General features: G+C 41.6%; 1 protein-coding gene across 2 annotated transcripts; it reads left to right on the forward strand.

Annotated features, from left to right (window-relative positions):
- Nucleotides 1-27,802, forward strand: tax1bp1a (Tax1 (human T-cell leukemia virus type I) binding protein 1a). Of its 2 annotated transcripts, XM_005453831.4 has the most exons (18): nt 1-176; nt 4,618-4,691; nt 4,977-5,191; nt 8,571-8,673; nt 9,461-9,651; nt 9,906-10,061; nt 14,511-14,659; nt 15,054-15,144; nt 15,267-15,452; nt 15,606-15,857; nt 16,259-16,450; nt 16,557-16,629; nt 20,403-20,923; nt 23,401-23,487; nt 24,525-24,711; nt 24,794-25,002; nt 25,670-25,752; nt 26,362-27,802. In XM_005453831.4, exons 3-18 carry the CDS (start codon nt 5,003-5,005, stop codon nt 26,570-26,572), a joined length of 2,880 nt encoding a protein of 959 aa, XP_005453888.1. In that variant the 5' UTR covers nt 1-176; nt 4,618-4,691; nt 4,977-5,002; the 3' UTR covers nt 26,573-27,802. The 2 variants fall into 2 exon arrangements, with proteins under 2 accessions (XP_005453888.1, XP_005453887.1); XM_005453830.4 differs by lacking the exon at nt 4,618-4,691 and having other exon boundaries at nt 2-176.
- The last annotated feature ends 62 nt before the right edge of the window (nt 27,803-27,864 follow it).

The raw sequence follows: 27,864 nt of genomic DNA on the forward strand, positions 1-27,864 counted from the left end.
CTCAGCAGCATCACTGGTACTTCTCAGCATCCCGGAAGTCCAGCATCATTTTCTCTTTCAGGAAGAGAGAGACGCATCATCGCCAGAGCTTTGACAACAACGGGGACACTGGCAAAAACATCGGCCAGGCCGGCAGACATTCACTCTGTTTTGCAAGTGGAAATCCAATGAAAAGGGTACCCTTTTTAAATTCAGACTAAAATAACGCTTGTGAAAATCTTTGGTCTCCTTTCTCAGCCAGCCAGCTAGCTGTCCGACTAGTATAATGTTTAGCTAGCTGGTGACTTGACAGGACATGGCCTGTTCACAAGCTAATATTAGCTCCTTAGCCATAACAAATAAGATTAACTCCAGGCTAACTGAGCTCGTTTCAAAGGGCTGCGCTCTACTTTAGCCGTTGTGTGCTGCCTTCGTCGTGTTTTGGTCGAAGCGGATCAGTGGTCAGACGTTGTACGTTAGCTGTTTAGCTTAACCGAGCATCAGTTTATGACTTAGACACTTGCACGTTATGTTTATGAGTCCGGGGTTGGGTGTATAGGAAATGCAGGGATTTAGGGTTTGTCGTTTTAGCTTGCTTCGCAGTTACGGAGATGACTTGGTGACCGTGATGCTAAGCAGCTGCATCATTCTTCTTGACCACGAACAATAGCCCTGACTGTGCAGTTTAAAGTCAGCTGTTTCATCACAGTGGTGGGGCGGTTTCTCCATATATGGGGGTTTATACACTCCTGAACAATGTCAAGAGATTATAATTATAATGTCACTGATACCTCTGCTTTTTCCTATTTAACACCCTAGTTTTTCAGCAGTGTAGTACTGCATAAAAATGTCTTTAAAGAGATGCCCATAATAGAGAGACACCTTTTTTTAAATTTATGTTCTGTACATCACCACAGTGAATGAAACATCTCATATGCAGTTGAAGTGCAGATATCAGTGGGTTAAAAAAAAAAGAGCATAAAAATGTGAGGAACTAAAGGATTTTTTAAAACAAGTCCTTCATTTCAGGTGCTCAAAAGTAATTGGTAATTAAATTAATGAAAATAAAATGTTAATTTCTAATACTTGGTTGAAAACCTTTGCTGGCAATGACAGCCTGAAGTCTTGAACTCATGGACATCACCAGATACTGGGTTTCCTCCTTTTTAATGCTCTGCCAGGCCTTTACTGCAGAGGTTTTCAATTCCTGTTTGTTTGTGGGCCTGTCTGTTCAAAGTTTAGTCTTTAACAAGTGAAATGCATCCCCGATGGGGTTAAGCTCAGGTGACTGACTTGGCCATTCAAGAATATTCCACTTCTTTGCTTTAATAAACTCCTACGTTGCTTTGGCTGTATGTTTTGGGCCATTGTCCATCGGTATTATGAAACACCGCCCAATCAACAAGCAGACAGTATCTCTGAACATCTCAGAATTCATTCATCTGCTTGTGTCCTGTGTCACATCATCAATGAACACTAGTGTCCTAGTGCCACTGGCAGCCATGGATGCCCAAGCCATCACACTGCCACCGTTGTGTTTTACAGATGATGTGGTATGCTTTGGATCATGAGCTTTTTGACGCCCTCTCAATCCTTTATTCTTGCCATTATTCTGGTAGAGGTTGATCTTGGTTTCATTTGTCCAAAGAATGTTTTTCCAGAACAGTGCTGGCTTTTTTAGATGTTTTTTGTTGTTGTTGTTGTTTGTTTTAGCAACCCAGTGTATTTACTTTCATGCAGTCTCCTTTGTGGTTGACTTAGATATCAATACTCCTATCTCCTAGAGAGTATTGTTCACTTGGTTGGCTGTTGTGAAAGGGTTTCTCTTTACTATAGAAGTAATTCTGCAAGCATGCAACAGTGTTGGATTCCATGTACGTCCAGGCCTTTTTGATTTGCTGAGTTCACAAGTGCTTTCTTTCTTTCTCAGGATGTACCAAACTTTTTCATTACTAATATTGTAGCAATTTCTCAGATGTTTTTTTTTTTTTTCTGTTTTCACAGCCTGAGGATGGCCTGTTTTTGTCTGCTTAATTGATAATGACATATATACTCATGGCAACTTTATTAGGTATACCTGTTCAATCGCTTGTTTACATAAATACCTAATCTGTCAACCACGTGGCAGCAACACATTATCTATGTAGACATGGACAAGGTGATATGCTGAAGTTCACACCAAGCATCAGAAAGAGGAAGAAAGTGACTTTTTGTGATTGTGGTTGCCAGATAGGCTGGTCTGAGTGTTACAGATATAGTTGAGCTAATGGTAATTACCTCCACATCCATCTCTAGGGTTTATAGAGATTGTTTAGAAAAAGAGAAAATATCCAGTGAGCAGTAGTTCTCTGGGCAAAAATGCTTTGCTGATTCCAGAGGTCAGAGGACAATAGCCAGACTGATTCAAGTTGATAGGATGGCAGCGCTAACTCAAATAACAACTTTTTACAACTAAGTTATGCAAAAAAGCTAAATTTGTTATAGGTTTGCTACACCAGCAGAGTACCACATCAGCTACCACTGCTGTCAGCTCAGAACAGGCAACTGAGGCTACAGTTCACACAGGGTCACCACAATTGGATAATAGAAGATTGAAAAAAAGATGCGTCATGACTCTCATTTTCTGCTGCAACTTTTGGATGGAAGGGTCAGAATCTGGCTCAAACAACATAAAAGCATGGATCCATCTTGCTTTCTGCCAGTTGTTCGGGCTGATGGAGTTGCTACAGTGTGATGGATATATTGTTGGCACACTTTTGGCCAACTGAGCATCTTTTAAACAAAAAGCCTGTTATTACTGCATTATTCCATTATTGATGACCATGTCCATCTTTTCATAACCATAGTGTACCCATCTTCTGATGGCTGCTTCCAGCAGGATACTGTTCCATGTTACAAAGCTTGTTTATCTCGAACTGGTTTCTTGAATATGACAGTGAGTTTACTGTACTCAAATGGCCTCCACAGTGACCATATTTCAAGCCAATAGAGCACCTTTGGGATGTAGTGAAACAGGAGATTCCCACCCAGTGCAGCCAACAACTCTTCAGCAACTGTATGATGCTATCATGTCAATATTGACTGAAACCTAGGAGAACTGTTTCCAGTAAAAGAGGGTTCAACCCAGTAATAACTGGTAATTAATCAAGTGGTCTAATATGTTTAAAGCAAGGAAAAATATGGAGAGAAATACATCTCAAAATGGGTTGCAAATGCATAGGATATGATCCACTAGCATAAACTAAGATTTATAAATGTGTGCAATGATTTGTTTGTAAGCACTGGCTGATTTTTCCCAGCAGAAGAATGTTCAACATGTAAAAGCTGATTATCGAAACCGCATATTGTATTTTAGAATAGAATAGAATAGAATTCAGCTTTATTGTCATTGCACATGTCACAGGTACAGGGCAACGAAATGCAGTTTGCATCCATATATATATATATAGATATATTACAATATATATTAGCAATAATATAGATATGTAAGTATATTACAGAAATGGGTATGTTATAATGTACACGGTATGAAATATGTTATGAATATGCTCTAACTATAAGTATGTACAGGCTGTAGTGAGTACAAGCTATGTACAGGCTATGAACAGGATATAAATATGAAAAAAAACTATACAGAAATATGAGATATGCAGTTATACAGAAATGTGAACTATGCAAGTATATTTATAGGCTATTGTGTAATGTCTGTAATTGGTAAATCACATTTTCTCTGTTTTTGTAGAAAAACAAAAGTTCTCTTTTTTGGACCCCCCCCCCCCCCCCCCCAACTACCCAGATGTCCCAGTTTTGCACTGGCACTTGAAAGCAGCTGGCAGCATTCAATTTGTCTTAAATGTGGGCATGCAACATGGTCTGTCCGTATCAGGCGATTCATTCACTTGCATTTAAAGTTTTGTAAGTGAGCGACAGAGCTGTTACGTGTGGTTTTATACATTTGTACGCATAGAAAGATTTTTAGAAGTCAAAAATTTGGGATTTGTGAGCTAAACTTAATATATTGTGTGTAAGTGATCAGTATCAGTTTGGATGTACGTATTTGTAAAATCATTTTACTTGTGCTCAGACTCCTTTGTATTTGTGTGTTGAGTCCTCAAAAGTTACACACAAATCATTGCACACATTTGCAAAGCTCAGTTTATGCTTGTGGATCATGTTGTACGCATTTACAACCTTTTTGAGACATATTTCTCTCCATAGAAAAACAAATGTTAATAAACTTACTCTTCTAGAATAAAACATAATAGTAATAATTACTTTTCCTTCGACCTTCACTGCTATGGTTTCATCATATCATCACCATTCCTGATAGTCCAGAGCTGCAGAAGAAAAATTATAAAGTGATTGTTACTGCCTGCGTAATATCTTTTTTATGATTAGTGAATTGACTTTGCAATTAAAATTAAGCATGCCACAGTATAGCAACACAGCGACAGGATTATCCGTAAGGCAGAGCTTTGGTGGTATAGCACACTTGGTTCCTGAGAAGCAGTGAGCCTTAAAGTCTATAGTTGAAGAACTGAATTTTCCAGTTTGATGTACACAATTAGACATTCAGCATGACTGCCTGCTTCTTCACTCTGTGGGAGATACACTTGTGTACACTTTTACCTGTTTCAGGTGCAGAAAGGGTAAACATGGTGTCATCACTTTTATGAGTGGGAGAGAAAGTCAGGCCTACGCAGATCTTTAGTGTAAGTGCAACTGCTTTATCATCTCAAAGTCTGAACACAGTGTCAACAAAAGGATTGCGTGTGACTCAGGAGTGCAAAAGCTAACTGGCATGTAGCTTTATGGCACGTCATTGCTTTGCAACGTACAACTGTCAAAGAAAAACATGCCAGCAGAGCATAAAGGAATTGAGACACTTGGAATCATTTGATTCTAGTAGATTGCATCATTTTGGAACAGTTTTTGTGTTAAATTTTTGCTTTTTCACTCCATACTTATTTCTGTCTATGCTGTTTTCCCTTTTCTAGACAAATGAAGTGACCAACAGGAAACAATGTCATCGTTCCAGGTGGTGGATTCATCGCCAGGCAGCAGCGTGAGCGTGATGGAAACGTCCAACTTTGCCCACGTTATCTTTCAGAATGTGGGAAAGAGTTTCCTACCCCAGGCACCCTTGGAGTGTCGTTACACCCTGACCCCTTACATTACTCCCCACCCCAAAGACTGGGTGGGCATTTTCAAGGTACAACACGCACGTACACACACACACACACACACACACTCTACAGCTGCTATTACTCAGACCACGCTTCAAAGACAAAGGCAGGCATAATCGGTTAAAGACCAGACGTTTATATAATAGGAATCATTTGTGTTACTGAGACATACTTAGTGAATAAAACAATTTCCCGCCCATTATACGAGTGTTTTTTGACATGGATTATGTGTTAGCGTTTTATTAATTGGCCATAGGTTTGTACTTGGCACATTAACACGTACATCCGCCTTGACGCTAATGGCTGAGCTCTTCTCTACATGCCTAAAACCTCACCGCAAGCTTTGGTGTGGTTGCTCTACATGCAGAAGGAGGAAGAGTGTGCATGGTGGGCTGGTTACAGTAGGTCTCACTGGAGGGGGGGGATGAGGCAATCATTTGGTACTCTTTATGAACCATTCTGATTCCTATTAAGAACACACACACACTCTTTTGGCATGTTGGCTCACCATCTCTTTCCATCCTTTTCGCTGCTTCCTGCTAAGCAGCATCCCCCCGTGCTCCGTCCTTTTATCGGGGCCATCAAATCTCACACGTAATTAACAGGAAATGTGAACGAGGAAGCTTAATGTCTCGTAAAGTCAAAAGACAAACATTTTATCGTTGTTTAAGAACTGACTTCAAATCCACCAGCTCAATTAAAAAGGAATAAAGACGCCGCGTTTATTTGGAAAAAAAGTCGATTGGAAAATGTAATTATTGTAATCCGTGCTAATGAAACCTGTTTGATGGTTAGAGCTTCATGGCAGGGAGCAAGCAGACCACGCTTCTTTAATCCTTTTGACGTATACGTCTGTCTTTTGTGTGTGTTCACAGAGATGTTATTTTACAGCAGCAAAATCTCTGCAGTATCAGTGTATACTGTCTGTTACAAGAATATTTAACCCTTTCAGCTAATAATTATTCCTTTTTTTTTCTCTTTTTGACAGGTAATCAAGTTTAGTATTTAAAGGGGTTTTACAAATGGTAATGGCCACTGGAAGTCACTTGAATGATTTTTACCTCCTTTTTCCTTAGTTTGGTGGGTTTAGTTTGTTTGTTTCTGTTGGAAGGATGACTTCCAAGGGACTTGGACTAAATTAGAGGTGATTAACTTTTGGAGTCAGTCAAGATCTGGATGCAGAAATTTGTTTGAAGGATTTTGTACCATTGTGAGCAGAATTGTACATTTAATATCATCTCTACATACATATCAAATAGGAAGACGCCTTGATGTCCTAGATATTCTTTTTGATCTAGAAACTCAGCTTGTACATGGCACAGAGAGAGACCTCAGAGCCTCTGGCAGAGGTATGAAATATCAGACTTCCCCTGCATGGTTTTCACTGGGTATTTGGAAACTGTAAGCTTGCTTAATTTTAAAAAAATGACTGTTTACATTTTACTTTTTCCTCAAACGTCTTGAACTCACTGTTGAATACTCTCTGCTGTGAGTCCTGGAGGCAAAACTGTTCCACAGAGATGACTCAGGAAAAGAATATTTTCTTCCTCTTACCTCCGACATCCACAGGCATTACCTGAACGCTAGAGAGACTGAGTAATGAAGCCGAGAGACCGAGTAACAAAGCTGACTTGCTAAGAGGATGACTCAGGTGGCTCAGAGAGGCAGTGCTCAGTTGAGTTGTGTACAGACACCCCCTAGTGGTCGAAAATATTCTAGCCCACAATAAGGATCCTGCTATAACAAATGTGCTCCTAGATGGGGTTGCATTGAAACAGTACTCACATACACAGTGAAGATCAACAGTTCCCATTACAATCAAGCTTGCTTAGTTTTCTTTCTTTCGTCTCTTTGCGTCACTGAAAAACATTTCAACATATTTGTTTTATTTGGCTACTGACAGCCTGATTTAGTTTGATGTTTGACTCACGTGCACACACACACACACTAATGCACACACACATTCATCTCCCTGAAAAGCCCCGTGGAGGTTTTTGGTTGTGGCATGTTCGTTGGGTCGGCAGGGAGAAACCCGTTGTGTGAGTGTATAATTAAAGTGTCATCGTGCTGTTCCCTCACACCTTGGATGAATGATTGATAGCTGCTTTGCCTGTGATTATTTTATAACAGCACTCATCTGTTGGAATGCCACACCATACCTAACCAAGTGTCAGTCAACTTCACTCTGCAATTAGCAAAATTATTTATGTCTGTTCTGTCTTAAGCAAATACACATGACCACACGAACAAACCTGGCTGGAGTCCCATCGCAGCCCCGCTTCCCACTCAGATGCTGTTGGGGGTGGAAGGAATGTTCTTGGCAGCAAGATTTCACGTTGACAATTACCATTTGTTTGGAGCAGCATTATACGCAGCGTAATGGGGTTGATGCAGCACACACTGCAATTACGTTTCAGTGCAACAACATTATCATCCTGAAAGCCTGACAAACGTTTTGAGTAGCGTGGGTGATTTACTGTCGTCACCTGAAGCTTCCGTGTTTTGTTTTTGTTGACTGTTTTTTTGTACTTGAAAGTCATTTAATGATTTAATCAGTTAAAAGTCATTTATTTTAATATTTTCCTACAGAAATAGTTTTTTAAAAACTTGGCTCATTAAAAAGAAAATCAGCAAGCGTTGCCTGTTGATCATCTAAGTGTGATATTCTTTGGTTAACTCTTCTTTTCTTTTTCTTTTTTGTCTTTTAAGAAAACGTCCTGCATTTCCACAGGTGGTTGAGTTCGCCACAGCTGAAACGTAGTTATGTAATGTCACAATCATGCATCACGTACTTGAGTTACAGCGAGGTATGCATGTGCACGTGCGTCCAAGACGGGGCGCGTGCGCGGCTGTACGTGACAGATTTACGATGCACGGACCTGAATTGGGACGGGCACGATGACCTTTCATCATCTGTCTTCTAACAACACGTGAAATCCAGGGAATTACATTTCCCTTCTCATTTTCTGTAAAATTTTCACCTTATTTGTATCCACACTCCTGCTTCCCTCGCCTTTTTTTCCCCCCATTTCTTCATGGGCCAGTCTCTGCAGCCCCCACGAGCCCACGATTGTATGCAGACCAGCCCCCCTTGCCCTCCCACCCTTTTCTCACACCTTTGCTGCCCCTCTTTTTTGTGGGTCCAAAAGGGGCAGGAACTGAGGGGAAGGAGTGAAAGGGGGAGGAGGTGTGCGGAGAAATGAGGGGTTTTAAATGTTTCCATTCTTGCTTTGAACATTGGATGTAGTCCTCCAGAATGCTTCATCAAGCATCTTTTCAAATCAGATCTAACGATTAACACATGTTTGCTGGAAATCTGGCCTTATTCAGCGTGATTTGAACTACAGCACACAACTTTTACACTGTGGGATCGTTTGTTTATTTTTGTTTTTAATGTCTCCTCAGGTGGGTTGGAGCACAGCCAGAGATTACTACACCTTCGTTTGGTCTCCTATGCCTGAAAACTATGAACCAGGAAGTACTGTGCACAGGGCTGTGGTGTTTCAAGGTACAGCGCACACACACGCGCGCACGCACACTTACATACTATTTAAACCACTATACAAACCCAGGGTATTCCAAAGTTACTCCTCCATTTTACAGTGCATATAAAAACCAGCACTTTTATTTAATAAGGGAACACGACCGCAAACAGAGGCCTGGGACCTGAGCACCTCTCAAACCACACACAGACACATACAGACACAGACAGTTGAGGGCCTGCAAACTGGTTTTACTGGGCCTGGAACGGTCAGATATTACACAGTGAAAATATGAGAGCACGCTGCGGTGTGTCAGGAGTCAGTAAAACCGGTTGGCTTCTGGATATTCCTCTACTGCCCTAGAGGACCAAGGCTCACACTTGAATAATGTGCTTCAGTTAGTTTCCAGTGTAACGTTGGAATGCTCGAAACCAGCATATGTAATGTATTTTCTAGCTAAATCCTCTGAATAAGTCTTCTCAGTGCTGGTGATTTTTTCTTTCTCTGCTTTGAAGCAGAACAGTTGGATGGATATTTGGGGTGATATTGTAAATATAGGCAGTCTAGAACAGTTTTGAGCAGGTTTGGTCTATAAAAGAACCCATTATGTTAATTTCCAGCTGCGTGTTTTTATTCTTGGTCTATAAAGAAGGAGCTTTGCATGATTCACAGTTTAAGTTCTTCGTGCTGCACCTGACACTTACGCTTTTGGTTCAGGAGAAGAGTAACAGTGTATATGTGAACGATTATAAGGAAGGGCACAACATGCCCCCCTTACGTGCCAACTTAGGTTCTTTTTTCTTTGCTGTGCAGGTTATTATGTTCCTAAATCTGACGGGGAGTTTTACCAGTTCTGTTATGTCACTCACGCTGGTGACATCAGAGGAGCCAGCACACCCTTCCAGTTCAGGTCAGCCACGCCCACCGAAGAGCTGCTGACTGTTACTGAGGATGACAGCAACTCCGACATACTGGTCGTCACCACCAAGACAGGCCTGCTAGAGGTAGAATGCACAAAATTTTATTATTTATTTATTTCCCCAGTTTTTTTAACCCCTCTGGTCTTGAGTCACCAAACAGCGATCTGCAGTGTAACTGACTATAGAATCAGCACTCTAAATAGGGGAAAAAATGAGAGGTAAATGTAATAAATTGCAGAAGACCAGAAGATAAAAGTGACCAAAAATGCTTTTATAACCTTATCACCTTCAAATTGAGTCAATCTGATTGTTTTTCTGCTTCTCCTTCTGCCTGTTAGCGTGTGGAAGAAGCACAGCAGGAGCGCAGGGAACTGCTCAAAGCTATGCGTCTCCTGCAAGAGGAGAAGCAACAGCTGCAGGAGGAGCAGAAGCGACTGGCCAGGGAAAGGGAGCAGGAGAGGGAGACGTGCTGCCTGCTGCGGACACATAACCAGGTTAGAGGGAGTGGGCTAAGTTCTGAATAGTACAGGCTCCCACGGAGGGGGAGGGAAACCTGTAGGGCGGCTGTGGCTCAGGAGGTAGAGCGGGCCGTCCACTAATCAGAAGGTCGGTGGTGCAATCCCCAGCTCCTGCAGTCAACATTTCAAGAATCCTGAGTTCCCCTGATGCATTCATCGTAGTGTGAGTGCGTGCATGAATGTCAGACAAGGAGCTTAGGCCTAGAATAAAGTAAGAATGTGTGTGTGCGTGATTAAGTGAAAAGGGGCTTGTAGTAAAAAGCAATTTGAGTTTCTCAATTAGGAGTAGAAAACTCCTGTATAAGTGTCCATTCCAATTAATGAATCTAAAAATAAATAACTGGTATTTCTCGTTTTTTCTTTTCTTTTTTTTTTTGACATTGCGGTTAAATTTGGAACCCTGAGCAATGTTCCCAGCCTTAAAATAGCCCACAGGTTTTTATCCAGTTGTGACATGACAGGCCTACGTCAGCAATTTTGGATTAGCCCCGTAGCCTATATCTCTCATCTGCTTGTTGTCATCGCCTACAATGATGAACTTGTTTTAATGTCCGATGGTAACCTCAGCCCAGCCAACCCACAAACCAAGCAATTAATATTCCTAACGTTAAGTAACAGAGCTCATTCTGTCTTCAGTTTAAAAGTCACAAGTTTTATTTAGAATGGTATTTAAAAAATCCAAAGTCTTCTCTCGCCCTAAGCCCTGTAGTAGCAAAAATATTTGGGAATACTCAATAGAGTTCAAATGTCCATACATGGATAAAATAAATAAAGACGATAAGGGTATATATGCAACCTTGAGATTGAACAGAGTTAAGACAGTTTCGGTGCGTTTGGGTGTGTGTGTGTAGTTGTATTTAAGTGTATGGGTGTGTACAGGTGAGTGTGTAGATGGACACAGGCTTGGAGCCAGTTCCTCACCAGTGATCATAGGTCTGAAAACTTCAAAGGGCTAAATTCATGTATAATCTGTTTCCATGTTTGACAGACACACAAAGAGCTGCTCAGTGTGTGTGTTTGTGCATGTGTTTGTGTGTGTGTGTGTCTTTTTCTCCCTCTTTAACGACCTGACTCAGTGGGCCAGAACGGAATTGGGACACAGTTTTTCTTGGGCATCTGGCGTCAGGGACGATGCCATCGCAACCACAGAGTGAACAAACATGACGTCAAACGCACACACACACCCACGTGCATGCGCCTGCACAAACCCCCGTCCCCCTCGTCCCCTTACGCTGTCACACTCACATTCAGGTTCTACACAACAGGGCCCCTCTAATGTGCATTTACACATGCACAAGCATGCATGCACACATGCACACACACACACAAACGCACTCATTATGCCACCCGCTTGCAAACCCTTTTAGTCTGTGTGTGGAATGAGAGGAGGGTAGTCCGCAAAACCGCCTGTCTGAAAAAAGAGCCCTGCCCAGCCTGAGGGACAAACACCACTCAGTCACGCGATGCAGTGGCCACTGCTTTCTCACTGTCTTATTTTCTTCCCTCTCCCTTTTTTTTCTCTCTCCCTCAGAGTTTCTTAATTGGCATGACGAGGAAATAAATTTTTAATCCAAGTTAAAATGATACGTTTAGAAACATCTGTCAAAACGAATAAAGTAAAAAAAAAAATCAGTGAACCTCTACACCCAATTCATCCGCTCTGTCCCTCACACCTTCTTCACTCACTCACTCACTCACTCACCAGGATGAGTCACATTTTAGCATTTTATGAGATCCTCATTTGATAAGCAGTAGCTTGGCACACACGCCCAAAAACAGTCACCTCAAGCTAGCTCAATAAAAGTAGGAGAGGGGAGTTGGCAGAGAGAAGTGAAACCCAGAAAGTTGCCAGGTTTTTCTGAGCTTGAAGCCAGTCTCTTATCGCCCCCTAGTGCAGCTTCCTGGTGTAGGTCCACAGGCTGCTTTGAGTTAGTCTGTTGCTCCTTTTTTTCCCCCTTTTTCTTTTTTTCTTTCTTTTTTTTTTATGAAGGACAAAATCGCCATAAATTACACACACACGCTCTGTTATTACCATGCTGCTTTTCATTCAACAGGCATGTCCATCTGTAGATATACGACCTGTGTGAATAGGGGTGTGTGTGTCATTTGTAAAACATTTACAGTAGGTGCGTTAGCTCGTGGCTCGCTGATGAAAATATCCTTTGAGTTTCTTAACGTGAAAACATAAGTACATATTTTGTGGCTGCTAATTTTACGACTATACTTTTTATAAGGTCTTTACGCACTGCTAAAGTGCTTCCCAAACGCCAGCCGTAAAAATCATACAGTAATCTATGCAGAGCCAAGCCCAGAGGGAGACGGGCCTGAGTATGCGTTGGAGTGTGCATGTGCACTCTGTCTGTCTCTTGTATGTCCTTGACTGTGTAGCTGTGTGTCTGTCTTTCCTAGTGTGTGAAAGAGAATGGGTGTGTTAAGGGCTCATACTACAAAATAAAGTAAGGGTGTGTGCACAGGTATGTTGTCCTGTCACAACCAATATTAGCTATGCATGATTTAATGTCGTTCACTGCTAATTCGCAGCAAGTTCAAACAAGGTATTTCCTCTGCAGGCACACCACACGGAGAAAACAAAACTGATATCATCTGTTGTTTGATAGCAGTAAATTGTTTTGTACTTCACCACTGAATGCTACTGAACATTTTTTGATATCTACATAGTTATTCTGTGCTTTGTGTCCAACAAAAGACTTAATGAGTCATAACTTGTAACCAGTTATTTATGAGTGATGAGATAAGGCTTTATTGAACCCCTAGAGGGGATTTCACATGTTACAGCTGCACTAGAAATATGCCGTAGAGGTCAAGAACAGTAATAAATAATTAAATACATGTGGTCAGAAGTTTACATACAGTCATCGTGGGCACAAATGCAATGGTAATTTGGGTCTTTAAAAGATTTCTTTCAACTTTTTCCAGGATAGCATGATTGCATAGTTTAGATCTTTAATGACAAACAAGAATTGGATACACAAGTTGCACAGACTAAAAATATATATATACTTTTAATATTTATTTAAATGTCCCTTAACAAATAATACCTCCATCTGACTTTTTTCTGGCATAATTCAAATTAATATTTGACCACTCTTCCTGGAAAAGTTGGTATTTCATTTAAATCGACTGGCTTCCTGGCATGGATCTGGCATTTAAGGATAGTCCACAAGTTTTCAATGGGATTAAGATCAAGACTTGTGGAAGGCTATTCTATAAATTTAATCCAATCCCAAACCAGTTTTGATGTATGTTTGAGATCATTGCTCCATTGGAACACCCATGTGTCCAAGTTGAAGAATTTGAAGATAGTCCTCCTTCATTATACCATCCATTCTATGCAATGTACCAGTATGACTGGCAGGAAACCAGCCACCAAGCATGATCTTACCACTACCATGCTTGACAGTTAGTACAGTGTTCTTAGGTTTGAAAGCCTCATCTTTATTCCTCCAGTAATCTATCTTGTCTATCTTTGTTTTGTGTGAGCATAAAAGTCACAAGAGATGAAGAAGGCATTTGGCTTGTCCATGTGGGCAGCTACAAATTTCAGTCAAGTTTCAAGGTGTCAGTTTTGGAGCAGAGGTTTCTTTCCTGGTCAGCACCCTCTAGGTGTATGGCAGTGTAAAACTTGCTCACTGTGGACAGTGGTGCTTTGTGTTTCCTGGGTTGATCCTGAACATCATAACAAATTTCCTCTCATATGAGGGTGATAGTTCCAAACCTTGGTAAAGACACAGCTGAGTTACATACAGTTGTTTGAGCTGATGATCTTGAAATCTGTAGTTCTTTGCAAATGTCTCCCAAAGACCCTCCCAACTTGTGTAAATTTAGACTTCCCTCTCTTCACTGAGTTCCTTGGACTTTCCCATAGTTCTAACTAACGATCACTTCACAAAAGATTTAAGTGAATGTATGAATATATTTGAGCTTGTATGTAGCTTTTGACAGTCCTTAAATATGTATACTGTAAAGTTATTCTATCCTGGAAAAAGGACAGTTAAAAAAAATCACAAAAAGTCCATAATTACCATGACGTTCATGGCCAAGAGGAGTGTGTTTCTGTGTGTGTGTGTAAGCTTCTGACCACAACTTTTGATTTAAAAAAATCTATTTATGCTGTACAAATGATAAGAAATGTGTAGATACAGTAGTATTTGAAATATAGTGAATGTCCATGAAAATAGGTTTGGCAGGGCTATAATAGAGAGCTCTACTAAGAATTCTGGTTAAGAATATAAAGAAAATGTACAGCGGTGTTACATGCAATATAGCCACATGTCTCTTTAGCCTTAAATGAAATATTATCATCTGTTATCAATCATGAGACTCTCACAAACTTCAGCTCTTCAGCTACTGAGATTGACTGTAGTGGCTGTCAGGCTGATGTACAGCTACCTCTCTGGCCCGCAGGAGCTGCTGCGTTCTTCACAGGGCCTGTCAGAAGAGAGGGAGGAGGTAAGGCGGAGGCTGACAGAGGCTACGGACCGGGTACGCCAGCTAGAGGAGGACCTGCTGGGAGTCACACAGAGGGGCCTGCAAAAGGAGACAGAGCTGGATTGGTGAGTGAAGAATGGCAACATGTAACCATCAGTCATCCATCTGAAGACAGACTGTTTACATAAATCTAAGCGAGCTTAACATCAGCCTCACAGATGTGGAATATGTGTAGAATAGTTTTGCATGCATGTTTACTTCCCAGGTTTAAACATGCATACAAAATTGTGCCAGATGCTGCACAGGAATATGTCAGCTTGGCTTTAACATATTTCACTGACATCTGATGGCTCTCATTTGATATTTTCTGGCCTTATACACACAGGTTATACCCATCAGTAAAGCCTTGTTTAAGGTGTCCACTTAATTACTAAATAGCTTTCTGTAAGAAAAACTTTAGATTTATAATATAAGACACAAGAAAGCACTAAAGAAGTTGTTTTTCAATATGTCTTTCAGTCTGCGTGATCGCTTAAAGAAGCTGACAGCAGAGAGAGACAGTCTGGAGAGCCAGCTGAAGAATGAGAAGGATGAGCGAGATCTCTATAAGGTGAAGAAGTGTTTTACATCAAAGGCTGACTTTTTTTTCTTTTTTTTTTACCAACGGAGGGTGTGTTTTTGTCTGCATTCTTACTTGACCTATTCTGTTTAACTGTTTTGCCATATGTGTAGGCCCACCTGCGCAGCACAGAACTGGAGAACACTAAGCTGAGCGCAGAGCTTCAGATGCTAAAGGCGGTGGAGCTGAACCGGGAGGTGACCATCGCTCAGTTCCAAGAGGAGCTGGAGAGGCTCAGGGCCTGCGTTGCACAGAGAGACAGCCTGGAGAAAGAGCTGCTGGCACACAAAGCTGACAAAGTAAAAGTGCTTGTGCATATTATTGCTGCCAACACTAAAATAGTACTCAAAATTTAAACAAAAGTGTCCACTAATCGCAGAGTTAGCACTTTGATGGTATAGCTTTAGTAAAATCAGTTGCACTATATTTAAATTTCTTCCTTCTGTCTTTAGGCAGAGCTGGCCCGTGTACGCGAGCAGCTCCGTCAGGCTGAGGAGCAGCTCCAGGCATCCCGGCAGCAGGCCTCTCTGCTAGCCTCGGAGCTGCGTGACTCAGCCAGTACTCGCGACCACACGATGACCGAGCTTTACCGCGCCCGCTTAGAGGCCGACAAGCTCCGTGCCAGTTTAGCTGATGCCCAGGCAGAGTGCCAACGGATGGAGAGCCAGCTTGACCGCATGAGGAGCACTGCACAGAAGGAAGTGGTCAGTGGTCGACTTCCTTAATATCTGTCCCTGTGTTTAGGGAAAAAAAAGTTTAGGGAATTCTGTAGCTAAACATGGAAAGGAATTTTCACACTTTTCAGTTCTATTTAGAAGGATGATTTTTATATGAGAGCTGAGGACAGCCGATTTAAGCAAGAGAAATGTGAGCTGTTTACCATTTTAACAAAGAACACAGTGCAAAGAAGATTTTGGAATTGAGCCTTTTTTTTGTTTGTTTATAATTTATTGCTGAACAGTTTGAACTGTGTTAGATTACAAAACTCCTGCCTAAGTCGTTCTAAGTCTCAAATATTTGTTATATTAAAATAGAGATAAAAATTCACAAATACTGTTTTTTGTTTGTTTTTATTTAATCGATTTCTTTAACACTGTGTGTTCAGGGTGTTGGGACCAATGGGGACATGACACCCAGCATGATTGTGGTGTCAGAGGCAGAGGCTGAGCTGCAGAGGGAAGTGGAGGAGCTGAAGCTGCGTCTCCACATGGCTGCTGAGCACTATAAGGAGAAATACCGGGAGTGTCAGCGCCTCCGCAGACAGGTGGCCAAACTGAACACAGCGGAGTCCCAAGGGGTGAGTAATGTTTAGCAGTGCTCATCAGGCTGAAAAGAAACATTACATTCTGTTCCATATGTGCCTAAACCAGCAAAAATTGCATTTCATTGATGTGTCTTTGCAGGAGCCGAAGAGAAATGCATCTACTGAGACAACACTGGAGCCACTGACCCCTAGTCCAGAGTCACCAACAGGAGGTACATACATTCAGATAAAGGGTATATTCCTTCTATCCATTTTCTGCCATATCTAGGTCTAGGTTGGGGAGACAGCAAAGATGCCAAGACCTCTCTCCAGCCTCCTCCTCCAGTTGAGAATGTAATTTCTCTAGCATTTCCTGAGGCTAACCACTTCAACTGCCTCCTTTCAATGTGGAAGAGTAGCAGCCCTATTCCGAGTCCCTCTTGAATGGGAATTCCTTACCTTATCTCTAGGAGAGAGTCCACCCACACTTCTGAGGACCTGTATTCACAATCTCAGTTTCTCACGACCATAGGTGAGAGTAGTGTTAAGGGTCCGAAATTGAGGACGAGAGTAAAACAACGATGGTCCAGAAGAGCTTGGTCAAACAATTGATTTTAATGAATACACGCAGCGTGGGGAGGTGTAAACTGCAAAACATCAGTTGTAAATCTCCGCCCAAAAATACACTCCAGATTGCTTTTATAACATCAGGGTATTATAACGCCCCCTCTTGCGTTTACAAGCACATAATTTGCATCTTAAGAACATTGTTTGCCTCTTTTACAGACAATGATCAATTCTAAGAGATAAGTGCAGACACAGAAGTTCCCCTTTCTGGCACCCTCTTCCGAATATGGTGATGATCTCAGGCCTTTGAGGTCCCCATGGACTTGTCCTCCTTCCGTCACCTGTTGTCAAGTAAACTCTAGTGCAACATGTTGCTGAATACACTGAGGCCTTTGCTCAGCTACTATTTTACTGTAACAATATACTCAGCATATAAGCTTTTAAGATTATAGATTTAACTCAATGATTTAAAGTGGTTATAACTGCACCTGTAATAAACATGTTAATATGTGATTATGATAACACCTGTAATACAAATTATAACATAATGCCAACAGCTTCAATAAATGCTTTGATGAAATGATAATTAATGCAACGATAAAGATGATGGTTATGAACAGTAACCGTAAAATAATTTCTTTAATCCTACAATTCCCTCTCAGACGTCACCACACCGTTTTCTTGTGTCACTCCTCGACCCACTCTGTCACCTCTAGATCCATTAATGGCATCATGGGCCCCGAAACCACCATTCCCAGGTCCACTGCCTTCGCTCTGACCCTCTCTAGCCGTCCTCTGACTCAGCAAATCAGACAACAACCTCAGGTCATCTAGGTGGTCCAGTAATAAAACGCCAGCTCCCACTTGAAAACACTTCATGCTTAAGTGGTCTCTGCTCCTTTTCTAGGTCCCTCTCTAGTGGAAATCTTCTCCTGTAAAGGATAGAAAAACAAACAGCCTCTCTCTGCTACACCTCACTAATCTACTGTGTTCATCTATTGTTCCCTTAATTATTCACTGTTGGTTCACAATATCATGTTCTGGGCTCTATCCTTTATATTAACTTTACTTAATCTCAATGCTCTTTATGTGTGTGAGCAGCACTTTTAGTTCTATTAAACACACCCAGGGTAAAATATACACCATCCCCATGTCAGCCTAACTCTCCGCTAGAAAGCACACTTCAAAATTTTCCATCAGGATTTACGCCTCTTTTTGCTTCAAGCATATACATAACATGCAAAAATTACTGTTAATGCCGGTTAGACAAGTTTCCATTATCTACAACATTTTGTTTCACCCGCCTCAGTAGTTGCTAAGCAGAAACAAAGCAACATGTGTTCCACCTTTACCCTATAAAATAAATCTATGTCATGTTTGTGTCTGTAAGCATGTTATGCATTCATTCATTACACTCCACGCCATCCCTGCAAGTTAGGAGCTATACAGTTAAAAGCTAAATGAATTCCAGGCCTTTGGCCTCGCCTATGTTTAAATCATGTGTGTTTGTAAGCGTGAATGCTGTTTATCCTTTTGTTGCTCCAAGTCCCCCGCAATATATCGACTGAGACATCGCGCTCATCGAAGCTTATGACCTTAAATGGACCGAACATCAACTCTGTTAATGAGCACGATCGCAATGTGTAAGAAAAAATCATTTCTACATATATAATCTCCAATATTATTCATTTGAGTCAGCGACACTTTTAACACTCTCTTAAGAAGCTCTCTCCTCTACCCTACAAAGAAATCTATGTAATATCTGTGTGTGTAATCCTGCATTATTCTAGAAATCAAAAAGAAATAAAACCTTTTCTACTCCTAAAATCTTCGCTAGTTTTCCCCAAAGCATATCTTTTTATTCAAAAATGTCCCACAATTTCCCTTTAAATTTGGTGTACAACTTCTCATGAACACCGGCATTTTATCTTCTAAACAGGATTCAATTCATTTTAATCCTTTGACTTACACATGAAAATAACACTTCCTACCTTAGTTTACCATTTCTAAATCATCCAAAACTCCAAAAGTCATAAAATGATCCTAGAACCCATTTCAAATTAAACAAATTAAACCTCAAATCCCTCTCTTTTTGACACAGTAGGAACAAGATCAGTGAGTAAATTGACAGCTTCATTTTCGCACTTGGCTTTCTCTTTACCATAACAGACCAGTTTTTCATTCGTATCACTGCTTATATCGCACCAATCCACATGTCACTCTCTCTGTCCACTCTCCCCTAACTGGTGAACAAGACCCCAGGATACCTAAACTCCTCCACTTGAGACAACAAATTATTCCCAACCTAGAGTGGGCATTCCACCCTTTTTCAGCTGAGAACTCCAGCTTCAGACTTGAAGGCAGTAATTCTTAACCTAATCACTTCACCTTCTGCCCCATTGTAAGCTGGAGGTCATGGCTTGATGAATTCATCAGAACCACGTCATCTGCTAAAACACTGTTGCCTTACAGTTCGACTCCACCATCTGGCCAGGGCTTTTCTGTGTGAAGTTTGCATGGTCGCCACATGTTTGTGTGGATTCTTTTTGGGTACTTGGGCTTCTTCCCATAGTCCAAAGATATACAATTAGTGGGGTTAGGTTAATCGGTGATTTTATTTTGCCATAGTTGCGAATGTAAGTGTGCATCATTGTGTGTTTGTCTTTGTTAGACCTGCGTCAGATTGGCGACCTGTCCAGGTTGTACTCACCTGGACAGGAAAGAAGGTTCTTGTCCAGATCCATGGACCCATCTATGGTCCCTCAATGCGGAAAGTCATCCTGTATCTTTAGCAGAAAAAACCCCACAAAACATAATGTTTCTACCTCCGTGCTTGACTGTGCAGATGGTGCTCTTTGGGACATACTCAGCATTTTTTCTCCTTCTAACACAATGGGTTGAATTGACACCAAAGAGCTTGATTTTGATTTCATCTGACTTTTCACTTTCTCCCAAGCCTTCTGTGAATCATTTAAAAGGTAAATGCTAAACTTAAGGCGGTCTTCTACATGTGCCTTCTTGATCAGTTGGACCTTAAGGGTGCTCCAAGATTTCAGTCCATTAAATGGACTGAATGGAGCTCCCGACTAAGGGCAACTGATGGTTATTTTATATGTCTTCCATTCAAAAATCATAAAGTTTGGGAGCCCTTTCTTTAAAAATTAAACACCTAATTTTCATTTTGGCAGTCTCTTTCTCGTGTCCTTGTGCACCTCTGGATCACTTCTGCCAGGCTGCAATAAGTTCGCTCATAAAAACTCCACCCTGTACCCTTGTACTTGTGCTGCTGCAGTTTTCTCCACAGGGTTTCAGTGAAAGACCCACTGTTTTCCACCCAGTGCTAAGGAACTGAATTATGGTTAATGCCTTCAGCTCATATTTCTCTGGGTAAAACTCTTTACACTTAAATAAGCTTAATTGTAACTTTGGGTTTTTACAGGAAATATAGCTGCTGCAGTCCTACAAGAAGCTGTTGAGATGACAATCACCCCAGAAGTCAGCAACAAGGAAGTCACAAATGCTGATACAAAAGTGTGCACAGAGAAGGAGGAACAGAAGACATTGAATACCCTTGAAGAGAAAGCTGAGGTGAAGGTGGAAAGTCAAGTGAAACAAATGGATGATAATGAAAAAGACAAAGAGAATGAAAAAGAGGAAAGGAAGGAGAGCCTGCCGGAAGAGAGCCTGAGGATGGCGAGCTGGGTGGAGGTGGAGAACGAGAGGCTGGGCGCTGAGGAAAGCAGTGAGTTGGAAGGGGCCCTGAATATGGAGGAGTCAAGGGACGGTGTCGAGGAGCAGGGGCTGCTGGAGGTAGAGGAGAGGTGCATGGAAGAGGCAGAGAAGGAGCAGACTCGTTCAGTGGAAGAGGAACTGGCAATGATGGAGGAGAAATGGAGGGAGCAGTGCGCAATCAACGAGACACTCAAACAACGGCTGGCTGACGAGGAGGAGCGATTCAGAGTAAGACACAAAGACATAACCTTAAGATTAAGTAAAGCTAAAAAAGAATGTGATTGTGAAGATGTTGGGTCTCATTCCACAGCAAAAAAATAACACAAATGAGATATACTGGTTAAAATAAATACTGACAAAGTATAACTTTGAGGACATAGTTTGCAGTATATTCACAATATACAGATTTCACTATACGATTTTAATAAATTCCTAAAAATTACAGAAATTGAGTTTATTCATATTTTTAGCATCAACAAAGGAGTCGTTACAGTTTTACTTGCTAGACTTGCCTTCATGTTCCAGCACCTTGAAGACTAGCTGTATACCGCCACATGTGCAGTTCCAGTGCAGTGCTCCATATAGACTTCCCTGGCTTTGCGCAAACGCCTGCTCCAGGAGTTTGGTGTTTTCATCACTGGTGGTAATAGCAGGTGTTCTGCTGCGTGATTTGTCAAGAGCAGATCCTGTTTCGAGAAATTTGCCATGGATTGCATAAATTGTGTTATGCGCTGGAGCAGTGTAGTCGGTGACACTGGAGCAATGCTGCTCCAGTGTTGCTTGGCGGACCATGGGCACAAAAATGATACGCTTACAAAAACTGTAAAACCAAAACTGTCATATGCTCATGGCCTCAAGTCTTTCCAAATAAAACCTGGAATTAAATAGAAAAAAGGAAGTATATAGTGCATTTTGGGACACTCCTGTATGTTATACATCTATACTCAGTGTATTACTAATTGTTAAAAATTGCAATAATATCGTATCATGCGTGAAGTATTGTGATAATATCATATCGTGGGGATTCGTACCTCTACTATTGGTAGATTTTTTTCTTTCTTTCTTTTTTTAATCTTCACTTAACATGCATGGCTCCCTCTGTGCTGCTTTCATTGTCAAATTCAGTTTAATGCTCTTTTATGCACAATCTACCATTAAAATAAAACACAGCTGCCTGAAAAACATTGTTGTACCACGGACTGCTGTGCCATGCATAAACACTTTAATGTAATACCCATTCATTCAAATGGAATTTGCTGAACCACAAAGCCTGAAGAACAACAAATGTCTAACTGCCCTAGTACTTACAGTATGGACCATACCTTCCAATGGGTGAGCCAGCATGTGTGGTATGTGTGCGTGATTCAGTAGAGACCTTGCATTTTGAATGTGAACCTCCACTAAAGTACCAAATAGCATTTAATCTCCATGAGTGAGTGTGTGTTTATCGGCGCTGTAAATACAGCTCTCCCTCAACTTTGATAGAGTCTCCTGTCTGGGGCGAGCACCCCGGGTCCCAAGCTGCTCTTAATAGCCCCGGAGACTGACAAGCGAGGCAGCCGCAGAGCGGCATGCTTTACGGCTGTTTACATCAGCCACCCAGAGGAAGGAGAGAGGGAGAGGAATAGGCTGAAGTGGGGGGTGTGTGGGGGGGTGCATAGTACTACATTGCTGCGGACTCCCTTCACCTGAACTTAACCTTCTAATGCCGTGCCGTAAATTTATGATAGAAGGAAAACGCGAGAGAGGACAAAAGGAGATGAAAGAGAACAAGTGGGGGAAGCAAAAGAAGCGAACTAAATTTAAGAGAGAAAAAATTGGGATAGACAGATGGACATGAAGCAGAAAGAGAAACCATGGGAAGGGAGGGAATCTGGAACCTTTGAAATGGGGTGAAATTAGAGAAGACGGGCAACGGGCCATGTAAACTATCCCACAGGGTCAGTTCTGTTAAGGCTAAGAGATTTACTATGATCCCCTGGTCCGCTTCAGCTTTATGTTATGTTATGTGTTTTATAGAAAGCCCCACACATCTGAGGCTGCACCAGGTGAAATTAAAACCAAATATTTTCACTTACCTGGATGTATGAAGGCTGATTTCGGTCTTCACCAGTTGGCACAAAATAAAAGCAACAAATAAAGAGGTTATTATCAACTACAAGCTGTATGAATTGTAGGAATAAAAATACTGGTGTCTAATACTAGATAACTTGACCTCTAATCTTGACTTTGAGATCAAGATCAAAATCATCCAAACTGGTCTGAGATTTTTAGTAGATGAACCTATGGTATGAATTTGAAAATCCTATTTTGCCTCGTCCTTAAGTCATCATGTTCACAAAGTTGGGTGTCCATGCTAACCCCGCCCGGGGTAGTGGTATTGTGCAACTAAGAGGTAAAAAGCTGAAAATTAATAGCTGTGGCTGGCAATTAAAAGTTATTGGCTAGCCATACAGACTGGCAGTTAGAATAAAAATAAAAGTTATGGAAAAACTGATAAAATTGTTATGACTAAAAAAAAAAAGTGTAGGCAAATCCTGGTTTTAAATGAGTTTAAGCTAATACAGTTGAACATGAGCGGAGCTGTTGATAAAGGGATTCTTGAGCCCATCTTACAGGTCTGTACGTCAAATGAAAAAAAAAATGCTGAGATGTACTGTGCTGTGAGTTGATTGTCTTTATCATTTCTTTCTTTATTTCACTAGGTCCAAATGGCAGAGAGAGCCAGCGAGGTCACCGAACTGAAACGCAACCTTGCCCAGGCTCTCAGAGACAAAGCGCAATTACAGGAGGTAAAGAACCACCAGCGCTATCTAAATGAATTTCATTGCAACATTGTTGCTTTAACAGCAACTCAGCAGTTTCATTCAGGTTTTCCACTTGTCTGCACATAAATTGTGGCCATATTGGCCTGAATTGAAGTGCTTATTATATTATATTATATTATATTATATTATATTATATTATATTATATTATATTATATTATATTAATACACACATAGTGCCTGAGCATTCTAGAAACTTTTGCATTCTCTGATTTCTAAGCAGGCACAAGTTGTGCATAAATGGATCTATTCATTGCAGGTAAAACAGTGCATATGCATCAATGACCGCAACTTAAGGTTATAAAACTTTAGTCTCAACATAGCTCTTACTTACAATCAAATTCACATACTTAGACAATGTAGACTTTGAGCTGAAGCCCAGACCAGTATCATTGCTTTCAATTATAGGAGGTGTATGAACCATTTCCATAGCTTTTTCTTCCTTACTCAACACTCCCCACTCTCCTCTAATTAATACATCTATACTTGCTTCTTTCGCCCACTGGTACAGTGCCATTAGATGGTGCAAATGCCACACAACGTGTCTGTTTCACCTTCCCAACCCTGGTTTAAATGTTAAACCTGATAGCAGCGCACTAATGAAGTCATCAAGAGAGGAGATCAGGGAGGAATAGGGAGAGTAAGGAGGGAGGTACAAAAAAGGGAGAGGGTGAGTGCTTCTATCAGCAAAGCCAGAGCAGAGGGAGCCAGAGTTTGACACCCATTACAGTAATGAGTAGGGTACTAATGCGCTTGCTTCAGATATAATCACAAAGGGCAGAAACAATGTAGACGGGAAACTTAACTCTTAAGATGAAAGCACTTACTCATCTTGTGGCTCCAACTGTGAAAAAGTTTCTGCTGAAATGTTAACTGAACGACTTATAAAACTGAGACTGACTGTGGTTCTGTACTTACAGCATCAGGAGGATATCCAGGACTTTTTAAATGAGGTGTGGCTGTGAAGTGTAAAGTGTAAAGCTTTCTCGCATCTCTTCTGTAGCAGTTGCAGCGTTACATGTCCAGGCAGAGGGAGCAGGAGGTTGCTGTTCAGGGTGCTGAGGTCCGGCAGCCAATGGTGCTGCGCTACCCTCTGCCCTACCCCCAGGATCCCTCCCCTCCGCCGCTGGTGCCACAGAGGCCCGCTGAGCTGCAGTACGGCAATCCCTACTCCACCGACACCACAAGAGGTCGGGTCAGAAACTGAAATGATTTACTCACACTCTGTGTCCCTGCTGCTCCCCTGCTGCTTTAATGTGTTAATCTTTTTAGATCGGGTGGATGTTGCACTTTCCCCTGAGCACGTGTCCCGTCCCCCACCTGAGGCTCCATCCTGCACCCCTCCCTGCGCACCTCCGATCTCACCGTCTAGCCCGGGTCCGGGAGCACCTGGCTGGGATCGAGAGGTGGTCTGCATCCAACCCTCCCGCAGCACAAGTCCCCCCGAGACCCTCGAGCATCCACCAGAGGAGCCACAAAATGTGAGAAGTGGTGTATCTAGCTCAAAACTGGAAAACACATTGTTGGCTGTAATTTTATATTAAGTGTATGGAGTGGTATTATATATAAATAATGCATTGTATTTCTGAATAAATACAAAACCATGATTGGCAGCTTTAATTGACCTCTCTACATAACTTTGGAGCCATATTTTAAATCACTGTGACTGTGATGCGATCGCAGCCGTTGCTCTCCTACACCAGCTTTTTGTTGTTGCCACGTTAATCCTGCGTTTACTTCACCTCTCTCCGTCTCTAGAGGATTTCTACCTCGCTAAAAGAGGGAAATGCAGCTTGGCCTTAAAAGACGGCGCTTTGAACTCATTTGCATGAAGCTCTAATTAATGTCACTCCTTCAGAGCTCAAGAGAGATGAAGATAACAAGAGCTGGGGGAGAGTAATTAGAGGAGGTTTTGCATAAGGACAGGCAGAAGATGAGTTAGAGACTGTCGGATAATGGGGCATCCTTGTTTACTGTCACATAATAGAAACGTAGGTACACATAGTTTAGTAACACACGCTTCATTTACTTTAGTCGCGCTCCTTTCTTCCTGTAATTGTCTTTAGAGGTGGTGTTCATTAAAGCATTCAGATCTGTGAGCAAATATTGGAAATTTTCTTTTTCTTTGTGTGCGTGTGGGTGCCAAAGGTGGGAGATGGGGCTCAGCAGTCCTGTGATCATCAGCCCAACAGACGCAGTGAAACCAGGAGCAGCTTCTGCTTTGACTCCAGGTAGGACATTCATTTTCAACACAAGGTGTCCTAGAAGACACGACACATAAAGAAGGAAACAAAAAGAACACACAAGAGCATCAATAAAAAGAGACGCACAGACAGCTGCTTTGTTGGGAGTTTTTGCCTTGGAAAAACAAAAAAAAGATTTGTATCAAAGTAGCCGTTGATTAATTTTCTCTCCACAACTTAAACTGCTCCAAATAAGACCTCTTCAATTTGAACCCTGGTATATATGACATAACATGCTAAATGACACAGTCAGAGATTTCTTCCTTATGAACACAGAGGATCACATGAAGACAGAATTAATTTATCTGTTTCTGCTCTTACGGGAAGAGTAGCGCACAGAGCCAATAATTACCCTGCAGGGGGGGTAACACAGTTGCTTATTGCAAGTGACTCAACAGCTGCTTTTCAAGAGGCACACGTCTCTGGCTTTTGTTAGTTAGTCATAATCTGGTCTGTGGAGCAAAAGAGGCCTACTCCATTACAATGATCCACACGGAAACTCACATTTCTTTTTCAATTTTTTATCTCTCTCGTATATCCATCACCCCTTCCACCAACCCCCTACCCCATCCATTTTCCCCTCATCCCCTTCCGCAGTAGTGACGTTCACAAGCGCTGCCCGCTGTGCGAGGTGATCTTCCCGCCGCACTTTGAGCAGCGTAGCTTCGAGCAGCACGTCGAGAGCCACTGGAAGGTGTGTCCCGTCTGCTCCGAGCAGTTCCCGCTCAACTGTCAGCAGCAGCTCTTCGAGCGGCACGTCCTCACGCACTTTGACGGCCACGTCCTCAACTTTGAGCAAATCGAATGAAGGGGAGGGGGTTCCGGCATACTGTATGGGTAAATGTGTGTCGCTATTAGTTGATTTTGACTCGGGTTTGGTTGATTTATCTTGTTAACATACAATCATTTTCCCTTTTGTTGTGATTTTTCTGGGTTTTCTTTCTTTTTTTTCCCTTTTTGTTTGGAACGTTTAAGAGAATGTAGTCTACTTCTGAAAGGAAGCAGAGTTTGTACTGAGGCGGCTAGTCCTCCCAAGTTATTTAGCAGCTTTCACGTTAACATACAATCATTAACATTCAGGAATAGTGCCACAATCCTTTGCTTTTCTAGCATCTTTCTCCTCCAAAGGATTAAATGCACAAATATATAGATTTTGTGTTCCAAAACAATTCACAGCCACAAAGCTGAACTGGGACTCCGAGGGAAAGCATCCTAAACGTCCCTGTTCTTTTAACTTCTCTGAACATGCATACACCAAGTGAGAAATCATCCAAGGCAGTGAGTCGTCCTTTATTTGTCCTCAGAGTATGACGCTTCACAAGACGCGAGAGATAAGAGCATAAATGCAGAGTGAATATGAATATGTGACATCTTAAAAGAGTCGCCTGTGTGTGTACATAAAAAGTGAAGAAGTGTGTGGTGGAGATGAAATATTGTACGTATGATGATGGCTTAAACACAAAAGAAAACAGCACTACATTTTCATGTATCTGCACTAAATAAGGCTTTATTCTGAATGTACTGTACATAAATGAAAAGAAATATAAATTGTGGCGATACCTGTGAATTACGTCGTGAACCCGCCTCCCCTCATCGTTACCTCCCTCATATTTAAAAGAAGACAGGACCAATGATGTTTTACTTCCTGGCGTGCACTTTCTTGATCTTAGGTCGGGCGTACGAAGCTGGGCTTAGGAGATAATGAACCTCGTTTTTGGCTAAACTGGCGGCCGGACACGGGGTTACACTTGTTACGTACTTTCATGTTTTAAAGTCACAGTCTGTTAGCCCTTATGACTGAATGTCGTTTATGTGCGTTTTCACGGGGCTTCATCACCACCGCTTGTTTATTTCAGTCATTATGCGTGTTGTAATCAGGCTTTTTAAAAGAAATAGTAAAAGAAACGCACATGCCCAATCATCACAAGACAAACCTGTGTATGTATGTCACGTGTCCGACGCAGGCCTTTTCATGTGAGAATGGTTTAAGTGTGTGCTGCAAAGATCTTTATGAATAAAGTCAGCTTGTCTAAATGCATTTTGATGCTTTGTTCTTCATTTCTGAGCTGAATAAGTAATGAACACGAGTCTGAGATGTGG

The sequence above is a fragment of the Oreochromis niloticus genome, linkage group LG22 (assembly GCF_001858045.2).
Source record: "Oreochromis niloticus isolate F11D_XX linkage group LG22, O_niloticus_UMD_NMBU, whole genome shotgun sequence".
Classification (NCBI taxonomy): domain Eukaryota; kingdom Metazoa; phylum Chordata; class Actinopteri; order Cichliformes; family Cichlidae; genus Oreochromis; species Oreochromis niloticus.

Coding starts and splice junctions, on each gene's coding strand:
- tax1bp1a (XM_005453831.4), top strand. CDS start 5,003: ATGTCATCGTTCCAGGTGGTGGATTCATCGCCAGGCAGCAGCGTGAGC. Junction 14,660..15,053: donor AAGGAGACAGAGCTGGATTG/GTGAGTGAAGAA, acceptor TATGTCTTTCAG/TCTGCGTGATCGCTTAAAGA. Junction 16,630..20,402: donor TCCAGAGTCACCAACAGGAG/GTACATACATTC, acceptor GGGTTTTTACAG/GAAATATAGCTGCTGCAGTC.